A 26,235-nucleotide genomic window follows, 5' to 3' on the forward strand; every position below is an offset into this window, starting at 1 on the left:
TCCATTCCGCGCCCTTCGGTGGCTCAGTGTATGGAGGTGATCGGCTTAATGGTAGCGGCAATGGACATAGTGCCATTTGCGCGCCTACATCTCAGACCGCTGTAATTATGCATGCTAAGTCAGTGGAATGGGGATTACACAGATTTGTCCCCTCTGCTAAATCTGGATCAAGAGACCAGAGATTCTCTTCTCTGGTGGTTGTCTCGGGTCCACCTGTCCGAGGGTATGACCTTTCGTGGGCCAGATTGGACAATTGTAACAACAGGTGCCAGCCTTCTAGGTTGGGGGTGCAGTCTGGAACTCCCTGAAGGCACAGGGATTGTGGACTCAGGAGGAGAAACTCCTTCCGATAAATATTCTGGAGTTAAGAGCAATATTCAATGCTCTTCTGGCTTCGCCTCAGTTAGCAACACTGAGGTTCATCATATTTCAGTCGGACAATATCACGACTGTGGCTTACATCAACCATCAAGGGGGAACCAGGAGTTCCCTAGCGATGTTAGAAGTCTCAAAAATAATTCGCTGGGCAGAGACTCACTCTTGCCACCTGTCAGCAATCCATATCCCAGGCGTGGAGAACTGGGAGGCGGATTTTCTAAGTCGTCAGACTTTTCATCCGGGGGAGTGGGAACTCCATCCGGAGGTGTTTGCTCAGTTGATTCATCGTTGGGGCAAACCAGAGTTGGATCTCATGGCGTCTCGCCAGAACGCCAAGCTTCCTTGTTACGGATCCAGGTCCAGGGACCCAGAAGCGACGCTGATAGATGCTCTAGCAGCGCCTTGGTTCTTCAACCTGGCTTATGTGTTTCCACCGTTTCCTCTGCTCCCTCGACTGATTGCCAAAATCAAACAGGAGAGAGCATCAGTGATTCTAATAGCGCCTGCGTGGCCACGCAGGACCTGGTATGCAGACCTAGCGGACGTCATCCTTTCCACCATGGACTCTGCCTCTAAGACAGGACCTTCTAATACAAGGTCCTTTCAATCATCCAAATCTAATTTCTCTGAGACTGACTGCATGGAGATTGAACGCTTGATTCTATCAAAGCGTGGCTTCTCCGAGTCAGTCATTGATACCTTAATACAGGCACGAAAGCTTGTTACCAGGAAAATCTATCACAAGATATGGCGTACATATCTTTACTGGTGTGAATCCAAGAATTACTCATGGAGTAAGGTTAGGATTCCTAGGATATTGTCCTTTCTCCAAGAGGGTTTGGACAAAGGATTATCAGCTAGTTCCTTAAAGGGACAGATTTCTGCTCTGTCTATTCTTTTGCACAAGCGTCTGGCAGAAGTTCCAGACGTCCAGGCATTTTGTCAGGCTTTGGTTAGAATTAAGCCTGTGTTTAAACCTGTTGCTCCCCCATGGAGCTTAAACTTGGTTCTTCAAGGAGTTCCGTTTGAACCCCTTCATTCCATTGATATTAAGCTTTTATCTTGGAAAGTTGATGGCTATTTCCTCGGCTCGGATAGTCTCTGAGCTATCTGCCTTACAATGTGATTCTCCTTATCTGATTTTTCATGCAGATAAGGTAGTTCTGCGTACCAAACCTGGGTTTTTACCTAAGTGATATTCTTGCTAGAAACCACATCAAGAGATTGTTGTTCCATCATTGTGTCCTAATCCTTCTTCAAAGAAGGAACGTCTTTTACATAATCTGGACGTAGTCCGTGCCTTGAAGTTTTACTTACAAGCTACTAAAGATTTTCGTCAAACATCTTCCCTGTTTGTCGTTTATTCTGGACAGAGGAGAGGTCAAAAAGCTTCGGCAACCTCTCTTTCCTTTTGGCTTCGGAGTATTATACGCCTAGCCTATGAGACTGCTGGACAGCAGCCCCCTGAAAGAATTACAACTCATTCTACTAGAGCTGTGGCTTCCACCTGGGCCTTTAAAAATGAGGCCTCTGTTGAACAAATTTGCAAGGCCGCGACTTGGTCTTCGCTTCACACTTTTTCAAAATTTTACAAATTTGATACTTTTGCTTCTTCGGAGGCTGTTTTTGGGAGAAAGGTTCTTCAGGCAGTGGTTCCTTCCGCTTAATCCCTGCCTTGTCCCTCCCATCATCCGTGTACTTTAGCTTTGGTATTGATATCCCATAAGTAATGGATGATCCGTGGACTGGATACACTTAACAAGAGAAAACATAATTTATGCTTACCTGATAAATTTATTTCTCTTGTAGTGTATCCAGTCCACGGCCCGCCCTGTCATTTTAAGGCAGGTCTAAAATTTAATTAAACTACAGTCACCACTGCACCTTATGGTTTCTCCTTTCTCTGTTTGTTTCAGTCGAATGACTGGCTATGGCAGTTAGGGGAGGAGCTATATAGCAGCTCTGCTGTGGGTGATCCTCTTGCAACTTCCTGTTGGGAAGGAGAATATCCCATAAGTAATGGATGATCCGTGGACTGGATACACTACAAGAGAAATAAATTTATCAGGTAAGCATAAATTATGTTTTTGTGCTGTGCAGTATATCATATAATATTATGTTATAAAGTAAGTAAGCTCTGTACCTAATGTTTTATTATAGAAGCCAGTCCCATAACCTGCAGTAATAGTTTATTATAAAGCTGCTAGTCCATTCAGCACTGCATGGCCAGCTATCCCTCCAGCTAGATCCGACAGGGCTGCCCCCTCAGCCTAAGCTCAGTCAGTCACCATGTGTCCGTCGTTGTGCTTGCCGCGCCTCTGAGTTGTGACGTGAGCCTCCTCTCTGCGGCTGCCACTCCAGTCTCACTGCCGCACTGCAGACTCCCAGACTCCTCCTGAAGAGACTACATATGCAGTCAGTCAGAAGGAGGAAGTTCCGGGCGGCAGCAAAAAATATATATATATATATATATATATAAGCAAAGATGTGCACTCTCACTTTTAGGTCGACTGCCAGGGTGCTAGTGGGCATCAATATAGTTCAAGAAAAAACTTGCACTCACTGCACTTTTCAATCAATCTTTACTGTGATCGTGACCGTAACGTTTCGGGGATAATGTATCCCTGAAACGTTACGGTCACAATCACAGTAAAGATTGATTGAAAAGTCCAGTGAGTGCAAGTTTTTTCTAGATATATATATATATATATATATATATATATATATATATATATATATATATATATATATATATATATATATTTATTATTATTATTATATATTTTTTTGTTTTGTTATTACCCAATATACTTGTAAACTTTACGCATCTTTATTGTAGGCTTCCAATATCATTTATCATGTGTTTATTTGCTAATGTTCTAAGATTTTGTTTTGTAAAGTGTGGGTGGTTTTATTGTTGATATATTTTTGGGGAAAGAAGAATTGCAGTTGTTCTTACCATATACATATAAAACATAATTTATGTAAGAACTTACCTGATAAATTAATTTATTTCATATTGGCAAGAGTCCATGAGCTAGTGACGTATGGGATATACATTCCTACCAGGAAGGGCAAAGTTTCCCAAACCTCAAAATGCCTATAAATACAGCTCTCACCACACCCACAATTCAGTTTAACGAATAGCCAAGAAGTGGGGTGATTAGAAAGGAGCGAAAGCATCAAACAAGGAATTGGAATAATTGTGCTTTATACAAAAAAATCATAACCACCACAAAAAGGGTGGGCCTCATGGACTCTTGCCAATATGAAAGAAATGAATTTATCAGGTAAGTTCTTACATAAATTATGTTTTCTTTCATGTAATTGGCAAGAGTCCATGAGCTAGTGACGTATGGGATAGCAGATACCCAAGATGTGGAACTTCCACGCAAGAGTCACTAGAGAGGGAGGGATTAAATAAAGACAGCCAATTCCGCTGAAAAAATAATCCATAACCCAAATCAAAATGTTTTAATCTTATAATGAAAAAAAAATGAAATTATAAGCAGAAGAAACAAACTGAAACAGCTGCCTGAAGAAGTTTTCTACCAAAAACTGCTTCAGAAGAAGAAAAAACATCAAAATGGTAGAATTTAGTAAAGGTATGCAAAGAAGACCAAGTTGCTGCTTTGCAAATCTGATCAACAGAAGCTTCATTCTTAAAAGCCCAGGAAGTAGAAACTGACCTAGTAGAATGAGCCGTAATCCTTTGAGGCGGGGATTTACCCGACTCCACATAAGCATGATAAATCAAAGACTTTAACCAAGATGCCAAAGAAATGGCAGAAGCCTTCTGACCTTTCCTAGAACCAGAAAAGATAACAAATAGACTAGAAGTCTTCCTGAAATCTTTAGTAGCTTCAACATAATATTTCAAAGCTCTAACTACATCCAAAGAATGTAAAGATCTCTCCAGAGAATTCTTAGTATTAGGACAAAAGAAGGGACAACAATTTATCTACTAATGTTGTTAGAATTCACAACTTTAGGTAAAAAATTAAATGAAGTCCGCAACACCGCCTTATCCTGATGAAAAATCAGAAAAGGAGATTCACAAGAAAGAGCAGATGACTCAGAAACTCTTCTAGCAGAAGAGATGGCCAAAAGGAATAAAACTTTCCAAGAAAGTAATTTAATATCCAGAGAATGCATAGGTTCAAACAGAGGAGCCTGTAAAGCCCTTAGAACCAAATTAAGACTCCAAGGAGGAGAAATTGACTTAATGACAGGCTTAATACGAACCAAAGCCTGTACAAAACAATGAATATCAGGATGATTAGCAATCTTTCTGTGAAAAAGTACAGAAAGAGCAGAGATTTGTCCTTTCAAGGAGCTTGCAGACAAACCTTTTTCTAAACCATCCTGAAGAAACTGTAAAATTCTAGGAATTCTAAAAGAATGCCAAGAGAATTTATGAGAAGAACACCAAGAAATGTAAGTCTTCCAAACTCGGTAATAGATCTTTCTAGACACAGATTTACGAGCCTGTAACATAGTATTAATCACTGAATTAGAGAAACCTCTATGACTAAGTATTAAGCGTTCAATCTCCATACCTTCAAATTTAATGATTTGAGATCCTGATGGAAAAATGGGCCTTGAGATAGAAGGTCTGGCCTTAACGGAAGTGTCCAAGGTTGGCAACTGGCCATCCGAACGAGATCCGCATACCAAAACCTGTGTGGCCATGCTGGAGCCAACAGCAGTACAAACGAACGCTCCATTAGGATTTTGGAAATCACTTTTGGAAGAAGAACTAGAGGCGGAAAGATATAGGCAGGTTGATAATTCCAAGGAAGTGACAACGCGTCCACCGCTTCCGCCTGAGGATCCCTGGATCTGGACAGATACCTGGGAAGTTTCTTGTTTAGATGAGAGGCCATCAGATCTATTTCTGGAAGTCCCCAGATTTGAACAATCTGAAGAAATACCTCTGGGTGAAGAGACCATTCGCCCGGATGTAACGTCTGGCGACTGAGATAATCCACTTCCCAATTGTCTATACCTGGGATGTGAACCGCAGAAATTAGACAGGAGGTGGATTCCGCCCATACAAGTATCCGAGATACTTCTTTCATAGCTTGAGGACTGTGAGTCCCACCCTGATGATTGACATATGCCACGGTTGTGACATTGTCTGTCTGAAAACAAATAAACGATTCTCTCTTCAGAAGAGGCCAGAACTGAAGAGCTCTGAAAATTGCACGGAGTTCCAAAATGTTGATTGGTAATCTTGTCTCCTGAGATTTCCAAACCCCCTGCGCTGTCAGAGATCCCCATACAGCTCCCCAACCTGAAAGACTCGCATCTGTTGAGATCACAGTCCAGGTTGGACGAACAAAAGAGGCCCCTTGAATTAAACGATGGTGATCCAACCACCAAGTCAGAGAAGAACGTTGGGATTTAAGGATATTAATTGTGATATCTTTATATAATCCCTGCACCATTGGTTCAGCATACAAAGCTGGAGAGGTCTCATGTGAAAACGAGCAAAAGGGATCGCGTCGGATGCAGCAGTCATGAGACCTAGAATTTCCATGCACAAAGCTACCGAAGGGAATGATTGAGACTGAAGGTTTCGACAAGCTGAAACCAATTTCAGACGTCTCTTTTCTGTTAGAGACAAAGTCATGGACACTGAATCTATTTGGAAACCCAAAAAGGTTACCCTTGTCTGAGGAATCAAGGAACTCTTTGGTAAATTGATCCTCCAACCATGTCTTTGAAGAAACAACACAAGTTGATTTGTATGAGATTCTGCAGAATGTGTAAAGACTGAGCAAGTACCAAGATATCGTCCAAATAAGGAAATACCGCAATACCCTGTTCTCTGATTACAGAGAGAAGGGCACCGAGAACCTTTGAAAAGATCATTGGAGCTGTTGCTAGGCCAACGGAAGAGCAACAAACTGGTAATGCTTGTCTAGAAAAGAGAATCTCAGAAACTGGTAGTGATCTGGATAGATTGGAAGATGAAGATATGCATCCTGTAAGTCTATTGTAGACATATAATGCCCTTGCTGAACAAAAGGCAGAATAGTCCTTATAGTCACCATTTTGAATGTTGGTATCCTTACATAACGATTCAATATTTTTAGATCCAGAACTTGTCTGAAGGAATTCTCCTTCTTTGGTACAATGAACAGATTTGAGTAAAACCCCAGACCCTGTTCCAGAACTGGAACTGGCACAATTACCCCAGCCGACTCTAGATCTGAAACACATTTCAGAAACGCCTGAGCCTTTACTGGGTTTACTGGAATGCGTGAGAGAAAAAATCTTCTCACAGGCGGTCTTACCTTGAAACCTATTCTGTACCCTTGTGAAACAATGTTCTGAATCCAAAGACTTTGAATCAAATTGATCCAAACATCTTTGAAAAATCGTAACCTGCCCCCTACCAGCTGTGCTGGAATGAGGGCCGCACCTTCATGCGGATTTGGAAGCTGGTTTTGACTTTCTAAAAGGCTTGGATTTGTTCCAGACTGGGGAAACTGTTCCTTTAGGGGAAGGGTCAGGCTTTTGTTCCTTATTCTGACGAAAGGAACGAAAACGATTAGCAGCCCTATATTTACCTTTAGATTTTTTGTCCTGAGGCAAAAAGGCCCCCTTCCCCCCAGTAACAGTTGAAATTATTGAACCCAACTGAGAACCAAATAATTTATTACCTTGGAAAGAAAGAGAAAGCAACGTTGACTTAGAAGTCATATCTGCATTCCAAGACTTAAGCCATAAAGCTCTTCTAGCTAAAATAGCTAAAGACATATACCTTGCATCAATTCTAACGATATCAAAAATTGCATCACAAATAAAGTTATTAGCATGTTGAAGAAGTTTAACAATGCTATAAGCATTATGGTCTGACCAGAAGATGGAAGCTGCAGCAACATCAGCCAAAGAAATAGCAGGTCTAAGAAGATTACCTTAACATAAATAAGCCTTCCTTAGAAAGGATTCAAGCTTCCTATCTAAAGGATCCTTAAAAGAAGTACTATCTGCCGTAGGAATAGTAGTACGTTTAGCAAGAGTAGAGATAGCCCCATCAACTTTGGGGATTTTTTCCCAAAACTGTAATCTATCAGATGGCAAAGGGTACAATTTTTTAAACCTTGGAGAAGGAGTAAATTAGGTACCCAGACTATTCCATTCCCTAGAAATTACCTCTGAAATAGCATCAGGAACTGGAAATACTTCTGGAATAACTACATGAGGTTTAAAAACTGAATTTAAATGCTTATTAGTTTTAATATCAAGAGGACTAGACTCCTCCATATCTAAAGCAATCAACATCTAAAGCAATCAACACTTCTTTAAGTAAAGAACGAATAAACTCCATCTTAAACAAATATGAAGATTTAACAGTGTCAATATCTGAGGCAGAATCTTCTGAACCAGATAGATCCTCATCAGAAATAGATAAGTCAGAATGATGGTGGTCATTTAAAAATTCATCTGAAATATGAGAAGTTTTAAAAGACCTCTTACGTTTACTAGAAGGAGGAATAACAGACAGAGCCTTCCGAATAGAATTAGAAACAAATTCTCTTACATTAACAGGAACATCCTGAGCATTAGATGTTGAAGGAACAACAACAGGTAATGGATTATTACTAATGGAAATATTATCTGCGTTTGATAGTTTATCATGACAACTAACACAAACTACAGCCGGAGGAACAGTTTCCAAAAGTTTACAACAAATACACTTAGCTTTGGTAGAACCGACATCAGCCATCGTCTTTCCAGAAGTAGATTCTGATCCAGAGTCAGGTAGTGACATCTTGCAATATGTAATAGAAAAAACAACATATAAAGCAAAATTATCAAATTCCTTAAATGACCGTTTCAGGAATGGGAAAAAATGCAAAACAAAACAAGCCTCTAGAAACCAGAAGCAACTAAAAGTGAGACTGAAATAATGTGAAAAAAAATGGCGCCAAGTATGACGCCCACATTTTTTGGCGCCAAGTATAACGCCCACATTTTATGGCGCCAAGAATGACGCCCATATTTTTTGGCACCAAAAACGTCCGCAACACACATACGTCAAAAATGACGCAACCACGTGAAAACTTCCAGCATCAACTATGACACCGGAAATGACGAATTTTTGCGCCAAAAAAGTCTCGCACCAAAAATGACGCAATAAATTTTCTGCACCCGCGAGCCTAACAGCCGCAATTTAGACAAAAAGTAGATTGAAAAATTTTAAGGTAAGAAAAATATAAATTCGTATGCATTTTCCCAAAAAAATTAAACTGACAGTCTGAAAGAAGGAATACTGATTATCCTGAATCATGGCAAATATAAGTTTAACACATATATTTAGAACTTTACATATAAAGTGCCCAACCATAGCTTAGAGTGTCATGAATAGAAATAAGACTGTTGGAAAACCGGGCTTCAGCCTGCTGCGAAGCGCATATCAACGTAGAAATCTAACACAAACTTACTTCACCACCTCCATGGGAGGCAAAGTTTGTAAAACTGAATTGTGGGTGTGGTGAGGGGTGTATTTATAGGCATTTTGAGGTTTGGGAAACTTTGCCCCTCTTGGTAGGAATGTATATCCCATACGTCACTAGCTCATGGACTCTTGCCAATTACATGAAAGAAATATATATATATATATATATATATATATATATATATATATATATATATATATATATATATATAAACAAGGGAGAGCACTCTCACCCAGTACACCAACTGCACACTCTGGTCTTTCCATGAAAAAATATTTTACAGGTCATGGAAAGACCAGAGAGTGCAAGTTTAGTGTTCACACATATATATATGTGTATATATATATATATATATATATATATATATATATATATATATATATATATATGTGTGTGTATATGTATATATATACACACACACACATACAAAATACCTGGCTCTTAAATTCCGAACATAGATAGTCTTGTGCACACTAACATTTGCATGAAGAGCGTGCAGTAAAATCCATGCTGGATAACGCTTGTACAATAAGCAGATGAAGCCCAAAAAAGTGTTCAAGTTGTTGAATTTATTTACTTCTATGCTATACTTTTTCAAATAAGCATAAAACGCGCTAAATTTTAAAAGTGGTATTTTGGACTGAACGTGGGCTTTGTGCAGAAATGTTTGTGTGGGGGGGGGGGGGGTTGTGAGAGGGAAAAGTACTAGCCAGGGGCTAAAAGTTACTAGCCCAGAAGGAAAAAGTTATATATATATATAATTATCCCCAAATGCTACTAGTCCAAGGAAAATGTTTACTAGTACTCTGTAAATTTTGGAGTAACTATCTGCTAAACTTTACAAATTTATACATTTTATATAGTTGTATTTATTTAGTGTTTTGCCTATTTGATTTGTTGCATTATACAGTTATAAAAAATAAAAAAAGAAAATCCAAATTAAACACGCAAGAACCCCCATAAGTTAACATATAAAGCCTAAAACTAAGATATGCAAAATGTACATTTCTTTATTTGTACTATTGGGAAGACTATTAACAATCTATTCCAGCATGTGAGTAGGAGGACTCTGTACAGAAAGTGTTAACTCAGAGCAGATTGCCAGTAATGAGGTACTCCCAGCTGTCTTCCCCAGTGTCTGGGACACATTTACACACACAGCATGAAGAGAAGCGTGACCTCATGCAAAATATTCTGCCTTCCAGGAAGCTCTCTCCCCACCACTGTACAATGCATGCTGGGAATTAGTCCAAAACTGCAGAATCACAATACTGAGAGTGAAATAGTGAATTACAAATTCCAGAATGCTATATAACTCACAGAATACCATTCAGGGGGGTTAAAAAAAAAGTGGGGAGGGAAATCTGGGGGGGTGGCCTAGTAGACTCCCATGAGCGTAAACTCGTCGCTTGTAATACAAGCCTAATGAGCGTACTATTTGAGCTCTTATCTCTATCCATTAAAAGTGTGCATGTTTAGATACTTTGGTTAAACTTTGTAACCGTCTACTAACAGATTGTGCGTTATTCTTTGCATGAGTCATTATCTTGCATCCTTTACTATTGATTGTGCACCACTTATAATTTAGTCCAAAATGTTTAATTATGCTAATTAAAATGACAGATTTTAAATGTGTTTAAAGCATTTATTGCATTTTTTTTGCGTGATGAATAATTTCTGATGCATAAATTAAAAAATGACTTTTTAGTGTCCCTTTAATAATAAAATAATCAGAATGATATGAAATTATTCATTGCATACATCATAAATGTATATTTATATGGTCTGTATATCTGTTCAGATGCACTGAATTATATATCAAAAAAATTACTTTAAACATGTGTAATATAAGCCAGGTCAGATAATAAAAATTGTTAGTTACTAATTAAAGGGATATTCCGGTCAATATTGAAATGCACATAGGTTAATTACATCTTTGAGTAGAATCAGATTTGCAATATAAATGTATTAGCAAAAATGCTTATAGTAAAAGTCATCACTGTTTTACTCCTAACATTTTTCTCTGCGTGTGCATGTGAATCATAGCTAGATATTCTCAGTGCACCAGCATTTTAAATACTGCAGCTGCTCAGAGCATCAGTGGGGCTTGTATCATGTCAGCAATTAACAAACTGAGTCATTGCCAGATGGTACAAGCACCATAGGCTCTCTAAGCAAGTGCTGTGTTTAAAATGCTGGTGCGCGGTGCATACTTAAAGGGACACTAAACCCATTTTTTTTCTTTAATGATTCAGATAGAGCAGCAATTTTAAGCAACTTTCTTATTTACTCCGACTATCAATTTGTATTCATTATCTTGCTATCTTTATTTAAAAAGTAGGAATTTAAAGCTTAGGAGCCAGCCCATTTTAGGTTCAGCACCATGGATAGCGCTTGCTTATTGGTGGATACAGTTAGCAAACCAATAAGCAAGCATAACCCAGGTTCTCAACCAAAAATGGCACGGCTCTTAAGCTTTACATTCCTGCTTTTTAAATAAAGATAGCAATAGAACAAAACAAAATTATAATAGGAATAAATGTAAACGTTGCTTAAAGTTGCATTAAAGAAAAAAATGGGTTTAGTGTCCCTTTAAAGGGACAGTCTACACCAGAATTTTTATTGATTAAAAAGATAGATAATCCCTTTATTGCCTATGCCCCAGTTTTGCATAACCAACACAGTTGTATTAATATACTTTTTACATCTGTGAGTACCTTGTATTGAAGCCTCTGCAGATTGCCTCCTTATTTCAGTTCTTTTGACAGATTTGCATTTTAGCCAATCAGTGCTGACTCCTATGTAACTCCAAGTGTGGGAGCACACATGAACTAACATCCTCTAGTTGTGAAAAATGTTCAAAATGAATTCAGATAAGAGGCGGCCTTCAAGGGCTAAGAAATTAGCATATGAGCCTACCTAGGTTTTGCTTTCAACTAAGAATACCATAAGAACAAAGCAAAATTGATGATAAAAGTAAATTGGAAAGTTGTTTAAAATGACTTGCCCTATCTGAATCATGAAAGTGTATTTTTGACTAGTCTGTCCCTTTAATTACACGTTTGAAACAGCTATAGCTTTTCTAAGAAGCATTTTTGCTAATACGTGAATATTACAAAAATGCTTCTATTCAATATGGAAAAGGATCCATATGGAATGCAATTTTGGCTAGCATGTCCCTTTAAGGGCTGCTATTTCCCATAGGGTAGCTAGTCTGGGACAGAATGTGTCAATACAGAAAGTATCTATCATACTGGTCACATAAGGGTAATAAAAATTGACCTGTGCCAGACATTTATCTTTTTAGATAAAAACATTCATTTATTACACTTTGCCCAGTAGCTGGTAATCTTTGGACTTTCATTCCCGTTTGCAGAATTTGCAGCTAACAAGAATTTCTGTGCGCTCCTTCTGTTTAACAGTGATTTTCATCTCCCAGGAAGCATGGCCGACGGAATTCCTGAGGTGATTGTGGTCGGGTCTTGTATGACCGACCTTGTCAGGTCAGTATCATTTCTTACTGCTATTATTTCTTGTTCTCACGCTCAATATACATTTTTTTTTCAGGAGAACAAAGTAAATTTGATAACATAAGTAAGTTAAGTAAATTGTAAGTCTGTTAAAGGGTGACTGTTGCAAAAATTGCATGTGCTATTGGGTTTTACCCCCGTAAAGGGGTTAAAAGTAAACACATAGGTAAACTCCTGCTCTGGAGTTGCAACACTGCTGCTCCCTAGCTGAACACAGCCGGTGATTGACCGAGTCTTGCGACTGGCGCTGCTTATCGACTCACTGGCTGTTTCTTGCTTGGGAGCAGTAGTTCTCTGCAGCACCTTAGTAGAACTGATGGCCTTATAGAAAATATCTAAGGGGAATGTGATTAAATATGGACAAAACATAATATTCACTGAAATTGATTTTTTAAGCCCAATGTCTTTATCAAGGTTACATAATAGTGAAGCTTGCTGATACTTATTCATTAAAGTTCTCTATGTAAAGCTAATGTTAGGCGCTATACACCTTAGAGGTAACAACATTGTATTGCAGTTAAAGGGACATTAAACCCAAACATTTTCTTTCATGATTCAGATAGAGGATACCATTTTTAAAAAGTCTCCAATTTACTTCTATTATAAAATGTATCTAGGTAGGTAGCGTGCACAAGCCTGAGGCACTACACAACAGGAAATAGTGCTGCCATCTAGTGTCCCTGCTAATGTATAACATTGTTGCACAACTGCTGCTATATAGTGCTGCAGACACGTGCACACTCTTCAGCTTACATTTCTGCTTTTCCACAAAGGATAACAACTATATTTGATAATAGAAGTAAATTAGAAAGTTGTTTAAAATGTTATGTTCTGTCTAAATCATGAAAGACAAAAATGTATGTCCCTTTTAAAAGAACATAAGAGCAGCACATGTTGTGGTTATATTTATAAGAATCTTGCAGTTATTTTAGAAGTATTTTACAGGTATATAATGGGAGATTTTAAGGACCTTACATTCTGCGGGTATAATAAGAGAGTGCCCAGCCCATGGAGCTTACAGTTTAGAAGTTACTCTGAATCATTTATTCAGCTAGTTATTGCGTATCGTTCTGTTGGCCTTCAGCACTCAGTATTGAGTTTGGGGAAATATTGTTTCAAGAAATCTGTTTGTTTTTTATATATGTATTGCAGCAATAGATAGATATGTGTGCCTGTGTATGTCTGTGCATGTTTTTATACATATATGTGTCTGTGACTATGTGTGTGTGTCTGTGTATGTCTGTGCATGTTTTTATACATATGTGTCTGTGATTATGTGTGTGTGTCTGTGTATGTCTGTGCATGTTTTATACATATATGTGTCTGTGACTATGTGTGTGTGTCTGTGTATGTCTGTGCATGTTTTTATACATATATGTGTCTGTGACTATGTGTGTGTGTCTGTGTATGTCTGTGCATGTTTTTATACATATATGTGTCTGTGACTATGTGTGTGTGTCTGTGTATGTTTTTATACATATATGTGTCTGTGACTATGTGTGTGTGCCTGTGTATGTCTGTGCATGTTTTTATACATATATGTGTCTGTGTCTATGTGTGTGTGTCTGTGTATGTCTGTGCATGTTTTATGCATATATGTGTCTGTGTCTATGTGTGTGTGTCTGTGTATGTCTGTGCATGTTTTTATACATATATGTGTCTGTGACTATGTGTGTGTGTCTGTGTATGTCTGTGCATGTTTTTATACATATATGTGTCTGTGACTATGTGTGTGTGTCTGTGTATGTCTGTGCATGTTTTTATACATATATGTGTCTGTGACGTTGTGTGTGTGTCTGTGTATGTCTGTGCATGTTTTTATACATATATGTGTCTGTGACTATGTGTGTGTGTCTGTGTATGTCTGTGCATGTTTTTATACATATGTGTCTGTCACTATGTGTGTGTGTCTGTGTATGTCTGTGCATGTTTTTATACATATGTGTCTGTGACTATGTGTGTGTGTCTGTGTATGTCTGTGCATGTTTTTATACATATGTGTCTGTGACTATGTGTGTGTGCCTGTGTATGTCTGTGCATGTTTTTATACATATGTGTCTGTGTCTATGTGTGTGTGTCTGTGTATGTCTGTGCATGTTTTTATACATATGTGTCTGTGACTATGTGTGTGTGTCTGTGTATGTCTGTGCATGTTTTTATACATATGTGTCTGTGACTATGTGTGTGTGTCTGTGTATGTCTGTGCATGTTTTTATACATGTGTCTGTGACTATGTGTGTGTGCCTGTGTATGTCTGTGCATGTTTTTATACATATGTGTCTGTGACTATGTGTGTGTGTGTGTCTGTGTATGTCTGTGCATGTTTTCTCTTGTTAAGTGTATCCAGTCCACGGATCATCCATTACTTATGGAATATATTCTCCTTCCCAACAGGAAGTTGCAAGAGTCCACCCACAGCAAAGCTGCTATATAGCTCCTCCCCTAACTGCCATATTCAGTCATTCTCTTGCAAGCCTCAACATAGATAGGAGGTTGTGAGAGTCTGTGGTGATTTATACTTAGTTTATTCTTCAATCAAAAGTTTGTTATTTTTAAATGGCACCGGAGTGTGCTGTTTTTCTCAGGCAGTATTTGGAAGAAGAATCTGCCTGCGTTTTTCTATGATCTTAGCAGACGTAACTAAGATCCATTTGCTGTTCTCACACATTCTGAGGAGTGAGGTACTTCAGAGGGGGAATGGCGTGCAGGTTTTCCTACAGAAAAGGTATGTGCAGTAAAATATTTTTCTAGGAATGGAATTGACTAAGAAAATACTGCTGATACCGAAGTAATGTAAGTAAAGCCTTAAATGCAGCGATAGCGACTGGTATCAGGCTTATTAATAGAGATACATACTCTTATAAAAATGTGTTTTAAAACGTTTGCTGGCATGTTTAATCGTTTTTTAACGTACATTGGTGATAACACTGTAATGTTGGTATAGCCTTAAATGCAGTAAAAGCGACTGGTATCAGGCGTATTAATAGAGATACATACTCTTGTAAAAATGTGTTTTAAAACGTTTGCTGGCATGTTTAATCGTTTTTTAACATATGTTTGGTGATAAAACTTATTGGGGCCTAAGTTTTTTCCACATGGCTGGCTTAAATTTTGCATAGAAACAGTTAACTGAAGCTTCCCACTGTTGTAATATGAGTGGGAGGGGCCTAATTAGCGCTTTTTTGCGCAGTTAAAATTACAAAATGAATCATCCAGATTCCCTCAGCAGTCCCATGAATACTACAGGACTTTTCTAAAGGGCTAAAAAGACTTCCAAAATCGTTTATAGGGAAGGTAATCCACAGCTCTGCTGTGGCAGTTTTGTTGTGTCTGTTTTTAAAAACGTCTGTCGTTTTTTTGATCTGTTTTTTGCATTAAGGGGTTAATCATCCATTGGCAAGTGGGTGCAATGCTCTGTTACCTTATTACATGTACTGTAAAAATTTCGTTTGTTTTACTGTCTTTTTTCACTGTTTTTCAAATTTTGACAAAATTTGTTTCTCTTAAAGGCACAGTAACGTTTTATATATTTGCTTGTTAACTTGATTTAAAGTGTTTTCCAAGCTTACTAGTCTCATTATTAGTCTGTTTTAACATGTCTGACATAGAGGAAGCTCTGTGTTCATTATGTTTTAAAGCCATGGTGGAACCCCATCTTAGAATGTGTACCAGATGTACTGATTTCATGTTAAACAATAAAGATCATTTTTTGTTTTTTAAAAACATTATCACCAGTGGATTCTGTCGTGGGGGTAGTTATGCCGACTAACTCTCCCCACGTGTCAGACCTTTTGACTCCCGCTTTAGGGACTCACGCTCAAATGGCGCCAAGTACATCAAGGGCACCCATAGCGTTTATTTTACCAGGGGATTCTGTCGAGGGGAAAGTTATGCCGACTAACTCTCCCCACGTGTCAGACCCTTCGACTCCCGCTTCAGGGACTCACGCTCAAATGGCGCCAAGTACATCAAGGGCGCCCATAGCGTTTATTTTACAAGACATGGCAAAGGTGGTGAATAATACTCTGGCAGCAGTATTAGTCAGACTACCTGAAATTAAAGGAAATCAGATAGCTCTGGGGGTAGATACAGAGCATACAGACGCTTTATGAACCATGTATGATACTACCTCACAATATGCTTAGTCTGTGGGTGATTTTTTTGACTCAGGGAAGATGATTTAACCTGATTCTGATATTTCTACATTTAAAATTTATGCTTGAGAACCTCCACTTGTCGCTCAGGGAGGCTTTGGCTGCTCTGAATGAGGGCCAGAGAAATTGTGTAGACTGAATAAATAATATGCAGTGCCGGTGTGTACTGATGTTTTTCCAATACCTAAAGAGGTTTACTAAAATTTTTTTTAATAAGGAATGGGATAGACCAGGTGTGCCGTTCTCTTCCCCTCCTATTTTTTAGAAGAATGTTTTCTAATAGTTACCGCCACACGGGACTTCTGGCAGACAGTTCCTAAGGTGGAGAGAAGAGTTTCTACTCTAGCTAAGCGTACCACTACCTCTGGCGAGGACAGTTGTGCTTTTTAGATCCAATGGATAAAAAATGTTTATTCAACAGGGTTTTTATCCTGCAGCCCCTTGCATACATTGCTTCTGTCACTGCTGCTGCGGCGTTCTGGGTTGAGTCTCTTGATGAGGCTTTACAGTTAGCGACTCCATTGGATGAATATATTTGACAAGCTTATGCTAGCCAATTCCTTTGTTTTCTGATGCCTTTGTTCATTTGACTAGACTAACGGCTAAGAATTCTGTTTTTTACTATACTGGCGCGCAGAGCGCTATGACTTATATCATGGTCAGCTGTCGTGACTTTAATAAATAAACTATTTAACTTCCCTTCAAGGGGCAGACCCTATTGGGCCTGGTTTGAAGGAGATTATTGCTTATATCACTGGAGGAAAAGGTCATGCCCTTCCTCAGGATAGGTCCAAATCAAGGGCCAAAAAAGGTCTAATTTTTGCTCAAGTCCAAGGCGGTCTGGAGACAATCGGACCTGGAACAAAGATAAGCAGGCCAAGGAGCCTGCTGCTACCTCTAAGGCAGCATGAAGGAACGGACCCCTATCCGGTAACGGATCCTATAGGGGGCAGACTTTCATTCTTCGCCCAGGCGTGGGCAAGAGATGCCCAGGATCCCTAGGCATTGGAATTTATATCCCAGAGATATCTTCTGGATTTCAAAGATTCCCCCCCCCAAAAAAGGGGAGATTTCGCCTTTCACAATTATCTGCAAACCAGATAAAGAAGGAGGCATTCTTACATTGTGTACGAGATCCATCCAGTTCCAAGAGAGGAACAGGGACAGAGTTTTTACTCAAATCTGTTGTGGTTCCCAAGGTAAGGGAACCTTTAGACCTATTTTGGATCTAAAGATCTTAAACAAATTCCTCAGAATTCCGTCATTTCAGATGGAAACTATTCGTACCATCTTAACTATGATCCAGGAGAGTCAATAGAGGACTACAATGGATTTGAAGGATGCCTATCCTCACATTGGGATGCATAAAGATCACCTTCGTTTTTTCAGGTTTGCCTTTCTAGACAGGCATTACCAGTTTGTAGCTCTTTCCTTTGAGATATCTACAGCCCCAAGAATCTTTATGGAGGTTCTGGGGTCGCTTTGGCGGTCCTTAGGCCGCGGGGCATAGAAGTGGCCCCTTATTTAGACGACATCCTGATACAGGCGTCAAACATCCAAATTGCCAAGTCTCATACGGACGTAGTACTGGCATTTCTGAGATCACATGGGTGGAAAGTGAACAAGGATAGAGTTTTCTATCCCCAATCTCAAGGTTTTCCCTCCTAGGGACTCTGATAGATTCTGTAGAAATGAAAATTTACCTGACGGAGTCCAGGTTGTCAAAGTTTCTAAATTTCTGCCGTGTTTTTCATCCCATCCGCGCCCTTCGGTGGCTCAGTACATGAATGAAATCGGCCTAATGGTAGCGGCAAGGGACATAGTACTGTTTGCACGTCTACATTTCAGACCACTGCAACTATGCATGCTCAGTCAGAGGAACGGGGATTACATAGATTTGTTCCCCTGTTTAACCTGGACCAAGAGACCAGAGATTCTCTTCTCTGGTGACTATATCAGGTCCATCTGTCCAAGGGTATGACCTTCCGCAGGTCAAATGGGACAATTGTTACAATAGATGCCAGCCTGTTAGGTTGGGATGCAGTCTGGAACTCCCTGAAGGCTCAGGGATAGTGGACTTAGGAGGAGACCCTCCTTCTAATAAATATTCTGGAACTGGGAGTGATATTCCATGCTCTTCAGACTTGGCCTCAGTTAGCAACTCTGAGGTACATCATACTCAGTCGGACAATATACACGACTGTGGCTTACATCAGCCATCAATGGGGAACAGAAGTTCCCTAGCGATGTTAGAAGTCTTACAATAATTCACTGGACAGAGACTCACTCTTGTCTATCAGCTATCCATATCCCAGGTGTTGAGAACTGGGAGGTGGATTTTCTAAGTCGTCAGACTTTTCTTCCGGGGGAGTGGAATTTCCTCCGGAGATCAAGACCAAGCAGGAGAGGGCTTTGGTGTTTTTGACAGCGCCTGCATAGCCACGCAGGACCTGGTATGCAGATCTGGTGGACATGTCATCCTTTCCATCACGGTCTCTGCTTCTGAGACAGGTCCCTCTACCTCAGGGTCCTTTCAACCTTCTAAATAGAATCAATCTGAGATGGACTGCCTGGAGACTGAACGCTTGATGTTATCAAAGCATGGCTTCTCCGAGTCAGCCATTGATACCTTAATACAGACATGAAAGCCTGTCTCTAGGAAAATTGAACATAGATATGGTGTAAATATCTGATTGTTATGAATCCAAGGGTTATTCATGGAGTAAAGTCTGGATTCCCAGGATATTATCTTTTCTCCAAGATGTTTTGGAGAAAAGGGTTGTCAGCTAATTCCTTAAAAGGGACAGATTTTTACTTTGTCTATTTTTTTGCACAAGCGTCTGGCAGGTATTCTAGACGTTCAGGCATTTGGTCAGGCTTTGGTTAGATCCAAGCCTGTGTTTAAAACTGTTGCTCCATCATGGAGCTTAAACCTGGTTCTTAAGGTTCTTCAAGAAGTTCCGTTTGAACCTTTTTTGTTCCATAGATATCAATCTTTATCTTGGAAAGTTCCTTTTGGGTAGCTATTTCCTCGACTCGTAGAGTCTCCAAGTTATCTGTGTTACAATGTGATTCTCCTTATCTGGTCCTTCGTACAGATAAGGTAGTCCTGCGTACCAACCTGGGTTTTTTCCTAAGGTGGTATCTAACAAGAACATCACTCAAGAGATAGTTGTTCCATGCTTGTATCCTAATCCTTCCTCAAAGAAGGAACGTCTATTACACAATATTGGACGTGATTTGTGCTTTAAAGTTTTCCTTACAAGCTACTACAGTTTTCATCAAACGTTCACCTTGTTTGTTGTCTATTCTGGACAGAGGAGAGGTCAAAAGACTTCGGCAACCTCTCTGTCTTTTTGGTTAAAAAGCATAATTCATTTAGCTTATGAGACTGCTGGACAGCAGCCTCCTGAAGGGATTACAGCTCATTCTACTAGAGCTGTGGTTTTCACTTCGGCCTTTTTTAAATGTGGCTTCTGTGGAACAGATTTACAAGACGGAGTCTTGGTCTGCGCTTCATACTTTTTCAAATTTAACAAATTTGATACCTTGCTTCTTCGGAGGCTATTTTTGGGAGAAAGGGTTTCTTACAGGCAGTGGTAACTTCCGTTTAAGTACCTGCCTTGTCCCTCCCATCATCCGTGTACTTTAGCTTTGGTATTGGTATTCCATAAGTAATGGATGATCCGTGGACTGGATACACTTAACAAGAGAAAACATAATTTATGCTTACCTGATAAATTTATTTATCTTGTAGTGTATCCAGTCCACGGCCAACCCTGTCACTTTAAGGCAGGTAATTTTTTCATTTGAACTACAGTCACCACTGCACCCTATGGTTTTTTCCTTTCTCTACATGTTTTCGGTCGAATGACTGAATATGGCAGTTAGGGGAAGAGCTATATAGCAGCTTTGCTGTGGGTGGACTCTTGCAACTTCCTGTTGGGAAGGAGAATATATTCCATAAGTAATGGATGATCCGTGGACTGGATACACTACAAGAGAAATAAATTTATCAGGTAAGCATAAATTATGTTTTTATACATATGTGTCTGTGACTATGTGTGTGTGTCTGTGTATGTCTGTGCATGTTTTTATACATATGTGTCTGTGACTATGTGTGTGTGTCTGTGTATGTCTGTGCATGCTTTTATACATATGTGTCTGTGACTATGTGTGTGTGTCTGTGTATGTCTGTGCATGTTTTTATACATATGTGTCTGTGACTATGTGTGTGTGTCTGTATATGTCTGTGCATGTTTTTATACATATATGTGTCTGTGTCTATGTGTGTGTGTCTGTGTATGTCTGTGCATGTTTTTATACATATGTGTCTGTGACTATGTGTGTGTGTCTGTGTATGTCTGTGCATGTTTTTATACATATATGTGTCTGTGTCTATGTGTGTGTGTGTCTGTGTATGTCTGTGCATGTTTTTATACATATGTGTCTGTGACTATGTGTGTGTGTCTGTGTATGTCTATGCATGTTTTATACATATATGTGTCTGTGACTATGTGTGTGTGTGTGTCTGTGTATGTCTGTGCATGTTTTTATACATATGTGTCTGTCACTATGTGTGTGTGTCTGTGTATGTCTGTGCATGTTTTTATACATATGTGTCTGTGACTATGTGTGTGTGCCTGTGTATGTCTGTGCATGTTTTTATACATATGTGTCTGTGACTATGTGTGTGTGTCTGTGTATGTCTGTGCATGTTTTATACATATATGTGTCTGTGACTATGTGTGTGTGTCTGTGTATGTCTGTGCATGTATTTATACATATGTGTCTGTGACTATGTGTGTGTGTCTGTGTATGTCTGTGCATGTTTTTATACATATGTGTCTGTGACTATGTGTGTGTGTCCGTGTATGTCTGTGCATGTTTTTATACATATGTGTCTGTGACTATGTGTGTGTGTCTGTGTATGTCTGTGCATGTTTTATACATATATGTGTCTGTGACGATGTGTGTGTGTCTGTGTTTGTCTGTGCATGTTTTATACATATATGTGTCTGTGTCTATGTGTGTGTGTCTGTGTATGTCTGTGCATGTTTTTATACATATGTGTCTGTGACTGTGTGTGTCTGTGCATGTTTTATACATATATGTGTCTGGGTCTATGTGTGTGTGTCTGTGTATGTCTGTGCATGTTTTATACATATATGTGTCTGTGACTATGTGTGTGTGCCTGTGTATGTATGTGCATGTTTTATACATATATGTGTCTGTGACTATGTGTGTATGTCTATGCATGTTTTATACATATATGTGTCTGTGTCTATATGTGTGTGTCTGTGTATGTCTGTGCATGTTTTTATACATATATGTGTCTGTGACTATGTGTGTGTGCCTGTGTATGTATGTGCATGTTTTATACATATATGTGTCTGTGACTATGTGTGTGTGTCTGTGCATGTTTTTATACATATGTGTCTGTGACTATGTGTGTGTGCCTGTGTATGTATGTGCATGTTTTATACATATATGTGTCTGTGACTATGTGTGTGTGTCTGTGCATGTTTTTATACATATGTGTCTGTGACTATGTGTGTGTGCCTGTGTATGTATGTGCATGTTTTATACATATATGTGTCTGTGACTATGTGTGTGTGCCTGTGTATGTCTGTGCATGTTTTTATACATATATGTGTCTGTGACTATGTGTGTGTGCCTGTGTATGTATGTGCATGTTTTATACATATGTGTCTGTGACTATGTGTGTGTGTGTGTGTCTGTGTATGTCTGTGCATGTTTTTATACATATGTGTCTGTGACTATGTGTGTATGTATATGCATGTTTTATACATATATGTGTCTGTGACTATGTGTGTGTGTCTGTGTATGTCTGTGCATGTTTTTATACATATGTGTCTGTGACTATGTGTGTATGTCTGTGCATGTTTTTATACATATGTGTCTGTGACTATGTGTGTATGTCTATGCATGTTTTTATACATATGTGTCTGTGACTATGTGTGTGTGCCTGTGTATGTCTGTGCATGTTTTTATACATATGTGTCTGTGACTATGTGTGTGTGCCTGTGTATGTCTGTGCATGTTTTTATACATATGTGTCTGTGACTATGTGTGTGTGCCTGTGTATGTCTGTGCATGTTTTATACATATATGTGTCTGTGACTATGTGTGTGTGTCTGTGTATGTCTGTGCATGTTTTTATACATATATGTGTCTGTGACTTTGTGTGTGTGCCTGTGTATATCTGTGCATGTTTTTATACCTAGATGCCTGTGTATGTCTGTGCATGTTTTTATACATATGTGTCTGTGACTATGTGTGTGTGCCTGTGTATGTCTGTGCATGTTTTTATACATATATGTGTCTGTGACTTTGTGTGTGTGCCTGTGTATGTCTGTGCATGTTTTTATACATATATGTGTCTGTGACTTTGTGTGTGTGCCTGTGTATATCTGTGCATGTTTTTATACCTATATGTGTCTGTGACTATGTGTGTGTCTGTGTATGTCTGTGCATGTTTTTATACATATATGTGTCTGTGACTATGTGTGTGTGCCTGTGTATGTATGTGCATGTTTTATACATATATGTGTCTGTGACTATGTGTGTATGTCTATGCATGTTTTATACATATATGTGTCTGTGACTATGTGTGTGTGTCTGTGTATGTCTGTGCATGTTTTTATACATATGTGTCTGTGACTATGTGTGTGTGTCCGTGTATGTCTGTGCATGTTTTTATACATATGTGTCTGTGACTATGTGTGTGTGCCTGTGTATGTATGTGCATGTTTTATACATGTATGTGTCTGTGACTATGTGTGTATGTCTATGCATGTTTTATACATATATGTGTCTGTGACTATGTGTGTGTGTCTGTGTATGTCTGTGCATGTTTTTATACATATGTGTCTGTGACTATGTGTGTGTGTCCGTGTATGTCTGTGCATGTTTTTATACATATGTGTCTGTGACTATGTGTGTGTGCCTGTGTATGTATGTGCATGTTTTATACATATATGTGTCTGTGACTATGTGTGTGTGTCTGTGCATGTTTTTATACATATATGTGTCTGTGACTATGTGTGTGTGCCTGTGTATGTCTGTGCATGTTTTTATACATATATGTGTCTGTGACTATGTGTGTGTGCCTGTGTATGTATGTGCATGTTTTATACATATATTTGTCTGTGACTATGTGTGTGTGTGTGTCTGTGTATGTCTGTGCATGTTTTTATACATATGTGTCTGTGACTATGTGTGTATGTCTATGCATGTTTTTATACATATATGTGTCTGTGACTATGTGTGTGTGTCTGTGTATGTCTGTGCATGTTTTTATACATATGTGTCTGTGACTATGTGTGTATGTCTGTGCATGTTTTTATACATATGTGTCTGTGACTATGTGTGTATGTCTATGCATGTTTTTATACATATGTGTCTGTGACTATGTGTGTGTGCCTGTGTATGTCTGTGCATGTTTTTATACATATGTGTCTGTGACTATGTGTGTGTGCCTGTGTATGTCTGTGCATGTTTTTATACATATATGTGTCTGTGACTATGTGTGTGTGCCTGTGTATGTCTGTGCATGTTTTATACATATATGTGTCTGTGACTATGTGTGTGTGTCTGTGTATGTCTGTGCATGTTTTTATACATATATGTGTTTGTGACTTTGTGTGTGTGCCTGTGTATATCTGTGCATGTTTTTATACCTAGATGCCTGTGTATGTCTGTGCATGTTTTTATACATATGTGTCTGTGACTATGTGTGTGTGCCTGTGTATGTCTGTGCATGTTTTTATACATATATGTGTCTGTGACTTTGTGTGTGTGCCTGTGTATGTCTGTGCATGTTTTTATACATATATGTGTCTGTGACTTTGTGTGTGTGCCTGTGTATATCTGTGCATGTTTTTATACCTATATGTGTCTGTGACTTTGTGTGTATGTCTATGCATGTTTTTATACATATATGTGTCTGTGACTTTGTGTGTGTGTCTGTGTATGTCTGTGCATGTTTTTATACATATATGTGTCTGTGACTTTGTGTGTGTGTCTGTGTATGTTTTTATACATATATGTGTCTGTGACTATGTGTGTGTGTCTGTGTATGTCTGTGCGTGTTTTTATACATATATGTGTCTGTGACTATGTGTGTGTGTCTGTGTATGTCTGTGCGTGTTTTTATACATATATGTGTGTGTGTCTGTGTATGTCTGTGCGTGTTTTTATACATATATGTGTCTGTGACTATGTGTGTGTGTCTGTGTATGTCTGTGCGTGTTTTTATACATATATGTGTCTGTGACTTTGTGTGTGTGTCTGTGCATGTTTTTATACATATATGTGTCTGTGACTATGTGTGTGTGTCTGTGTATGTCTGTTCATGTTTTTATACATATGTGTCTGTGACTTGGTGTGTGTGCCTGTGTATGTCTGTGCATGTTTTTATACATATTTGTGTCTGTGACTTTGTGTCTGTGTATGTCTGTGCATGTTTTTATACATATATGTGTCTGTGACTTTGTGTGTGTGCCTGTGTATGTCTGTGCATGTTTTTATACATATATGTGTCTGTGACTTTGTGTGTGTGCCTGTGTATGTCAGTGCATGTTTTTATACATATATGTGCCTGTGACTTTATGTGTATGCCTGTGCATGTTTTTATACATATATGTGCCTGTGACTTTATGTGTGTGCCTGTGTATGTCTGTGCATGTTTTTATACATATATGTGTCTGTGTATGTCTGTGCATGTTTTTATACATATGTGTCTGTGACTTTGTGTGTGTGTCTGTGTATGTCTGTGCATGTTTTTATACATATATGTGTCTGTGACTTTGTGTGTGTGTCTGTGTATGTCTGTGCATGTTTTTATACATATGTGTCTGTGACTATGTGTGTGTGTCTGTGTATGTTTTTATACATATATGTGTCTGTGACTTTGTGTGTGTGCCTGTGTATGGTGAATATTTACTTTGGAAATGCCATGAAAAAAACAAATTCACATTACTCTCTGAGCAAAAAATATTATGGCAAAAAAAGGCCAAAATCTTGTGGGGTGGGACACACAATTTTGAGTGCCTAGGGAAGCTTAAAACCTAAATACACCACGTATTCCCCATAAAATGTTTGATTATGCATTTGCAATATACGCTCATTATTTATTTTGTCCTTTTTTCCGGTAACATAACTCAGTAGTTGAGGCGCATACTCCATTCTTCAGAATACTGACCCTGCAACATGTGGTTGCCTGAGCACTGCTAGAGCTCATTTGTATCTGTCCTTAACTGGTCACAACATAGGAGACGATGAAGAATATGCTAGAGGCGTTTCAGAGTGTGTGTCCCTTAACTGTAAAACAATAAAAATCTTACAAATAAAAATACAGTTTAAATGCTTTTAAATGATTTGGGACTAGATTACAAGTTGAGCGCGAAATATTGCTTCTGCGAAAGCGATATTTGCACTCAACTGAGTAATACCAGCACACGTAAATGTGCGCTAGTATTACAAGTTAGGTGCAATTGCACGAAAGCATTAAGACTCGGCATGAGAACTAGGGCAGCGAAGGAGGTAAGTCACTCAGCAATGGGCAGCAGATTGTAAATATACATGTATAAGAATATATACACATTAATACATAAATATATATGTATATAAGCGCATATATATATATATATATATATATATATACTGGGGACACACAGT

General features: G+C 38.8%; 1 protein-coding gene across 2 annotated transcripts in view; it reads left to right on the forward strand.

Annotated features, from left to right (window-relative positions):
* The window catches only part of RBKS (ribokinase), a 463,219-nt gene that overhangs the window by 17,684 nt on the left and 419,300 nt on the right, over positions 1-26,235 (forward strand). Inside the window, exon 2 of one of the 2 annotated variants that reach the window (XM_053712653.1) lies at positions 12,272-12,352. In XM_053712653.1, coding sequence (XP_053568628.1) covers positions 12,294-12,352 — 59 coding nt within the window. In that variant the 5' untranslated portion in view covers positions 12,272-12,293. Of the gene's footprint in view, positions 1-12,225; positions 12,353-26,235 lie in introns of both variants that reach the window. The other variant, XM_053712654.1, reaches the window with a different exon arrangement.

This window comes from Bombina bombina, chromosome 4, assembly GCF_027579735.1.
Source record: "Bombina bombina isolate aBomBom1 chromosome 4, aBomBom1.pri, whole genome shotgun sequence".
NCBI lineage: Eukaryota > Metazoa > Chordata > Amphibia > Anura > Bombinatoridae > Bombina > Bombina bombina.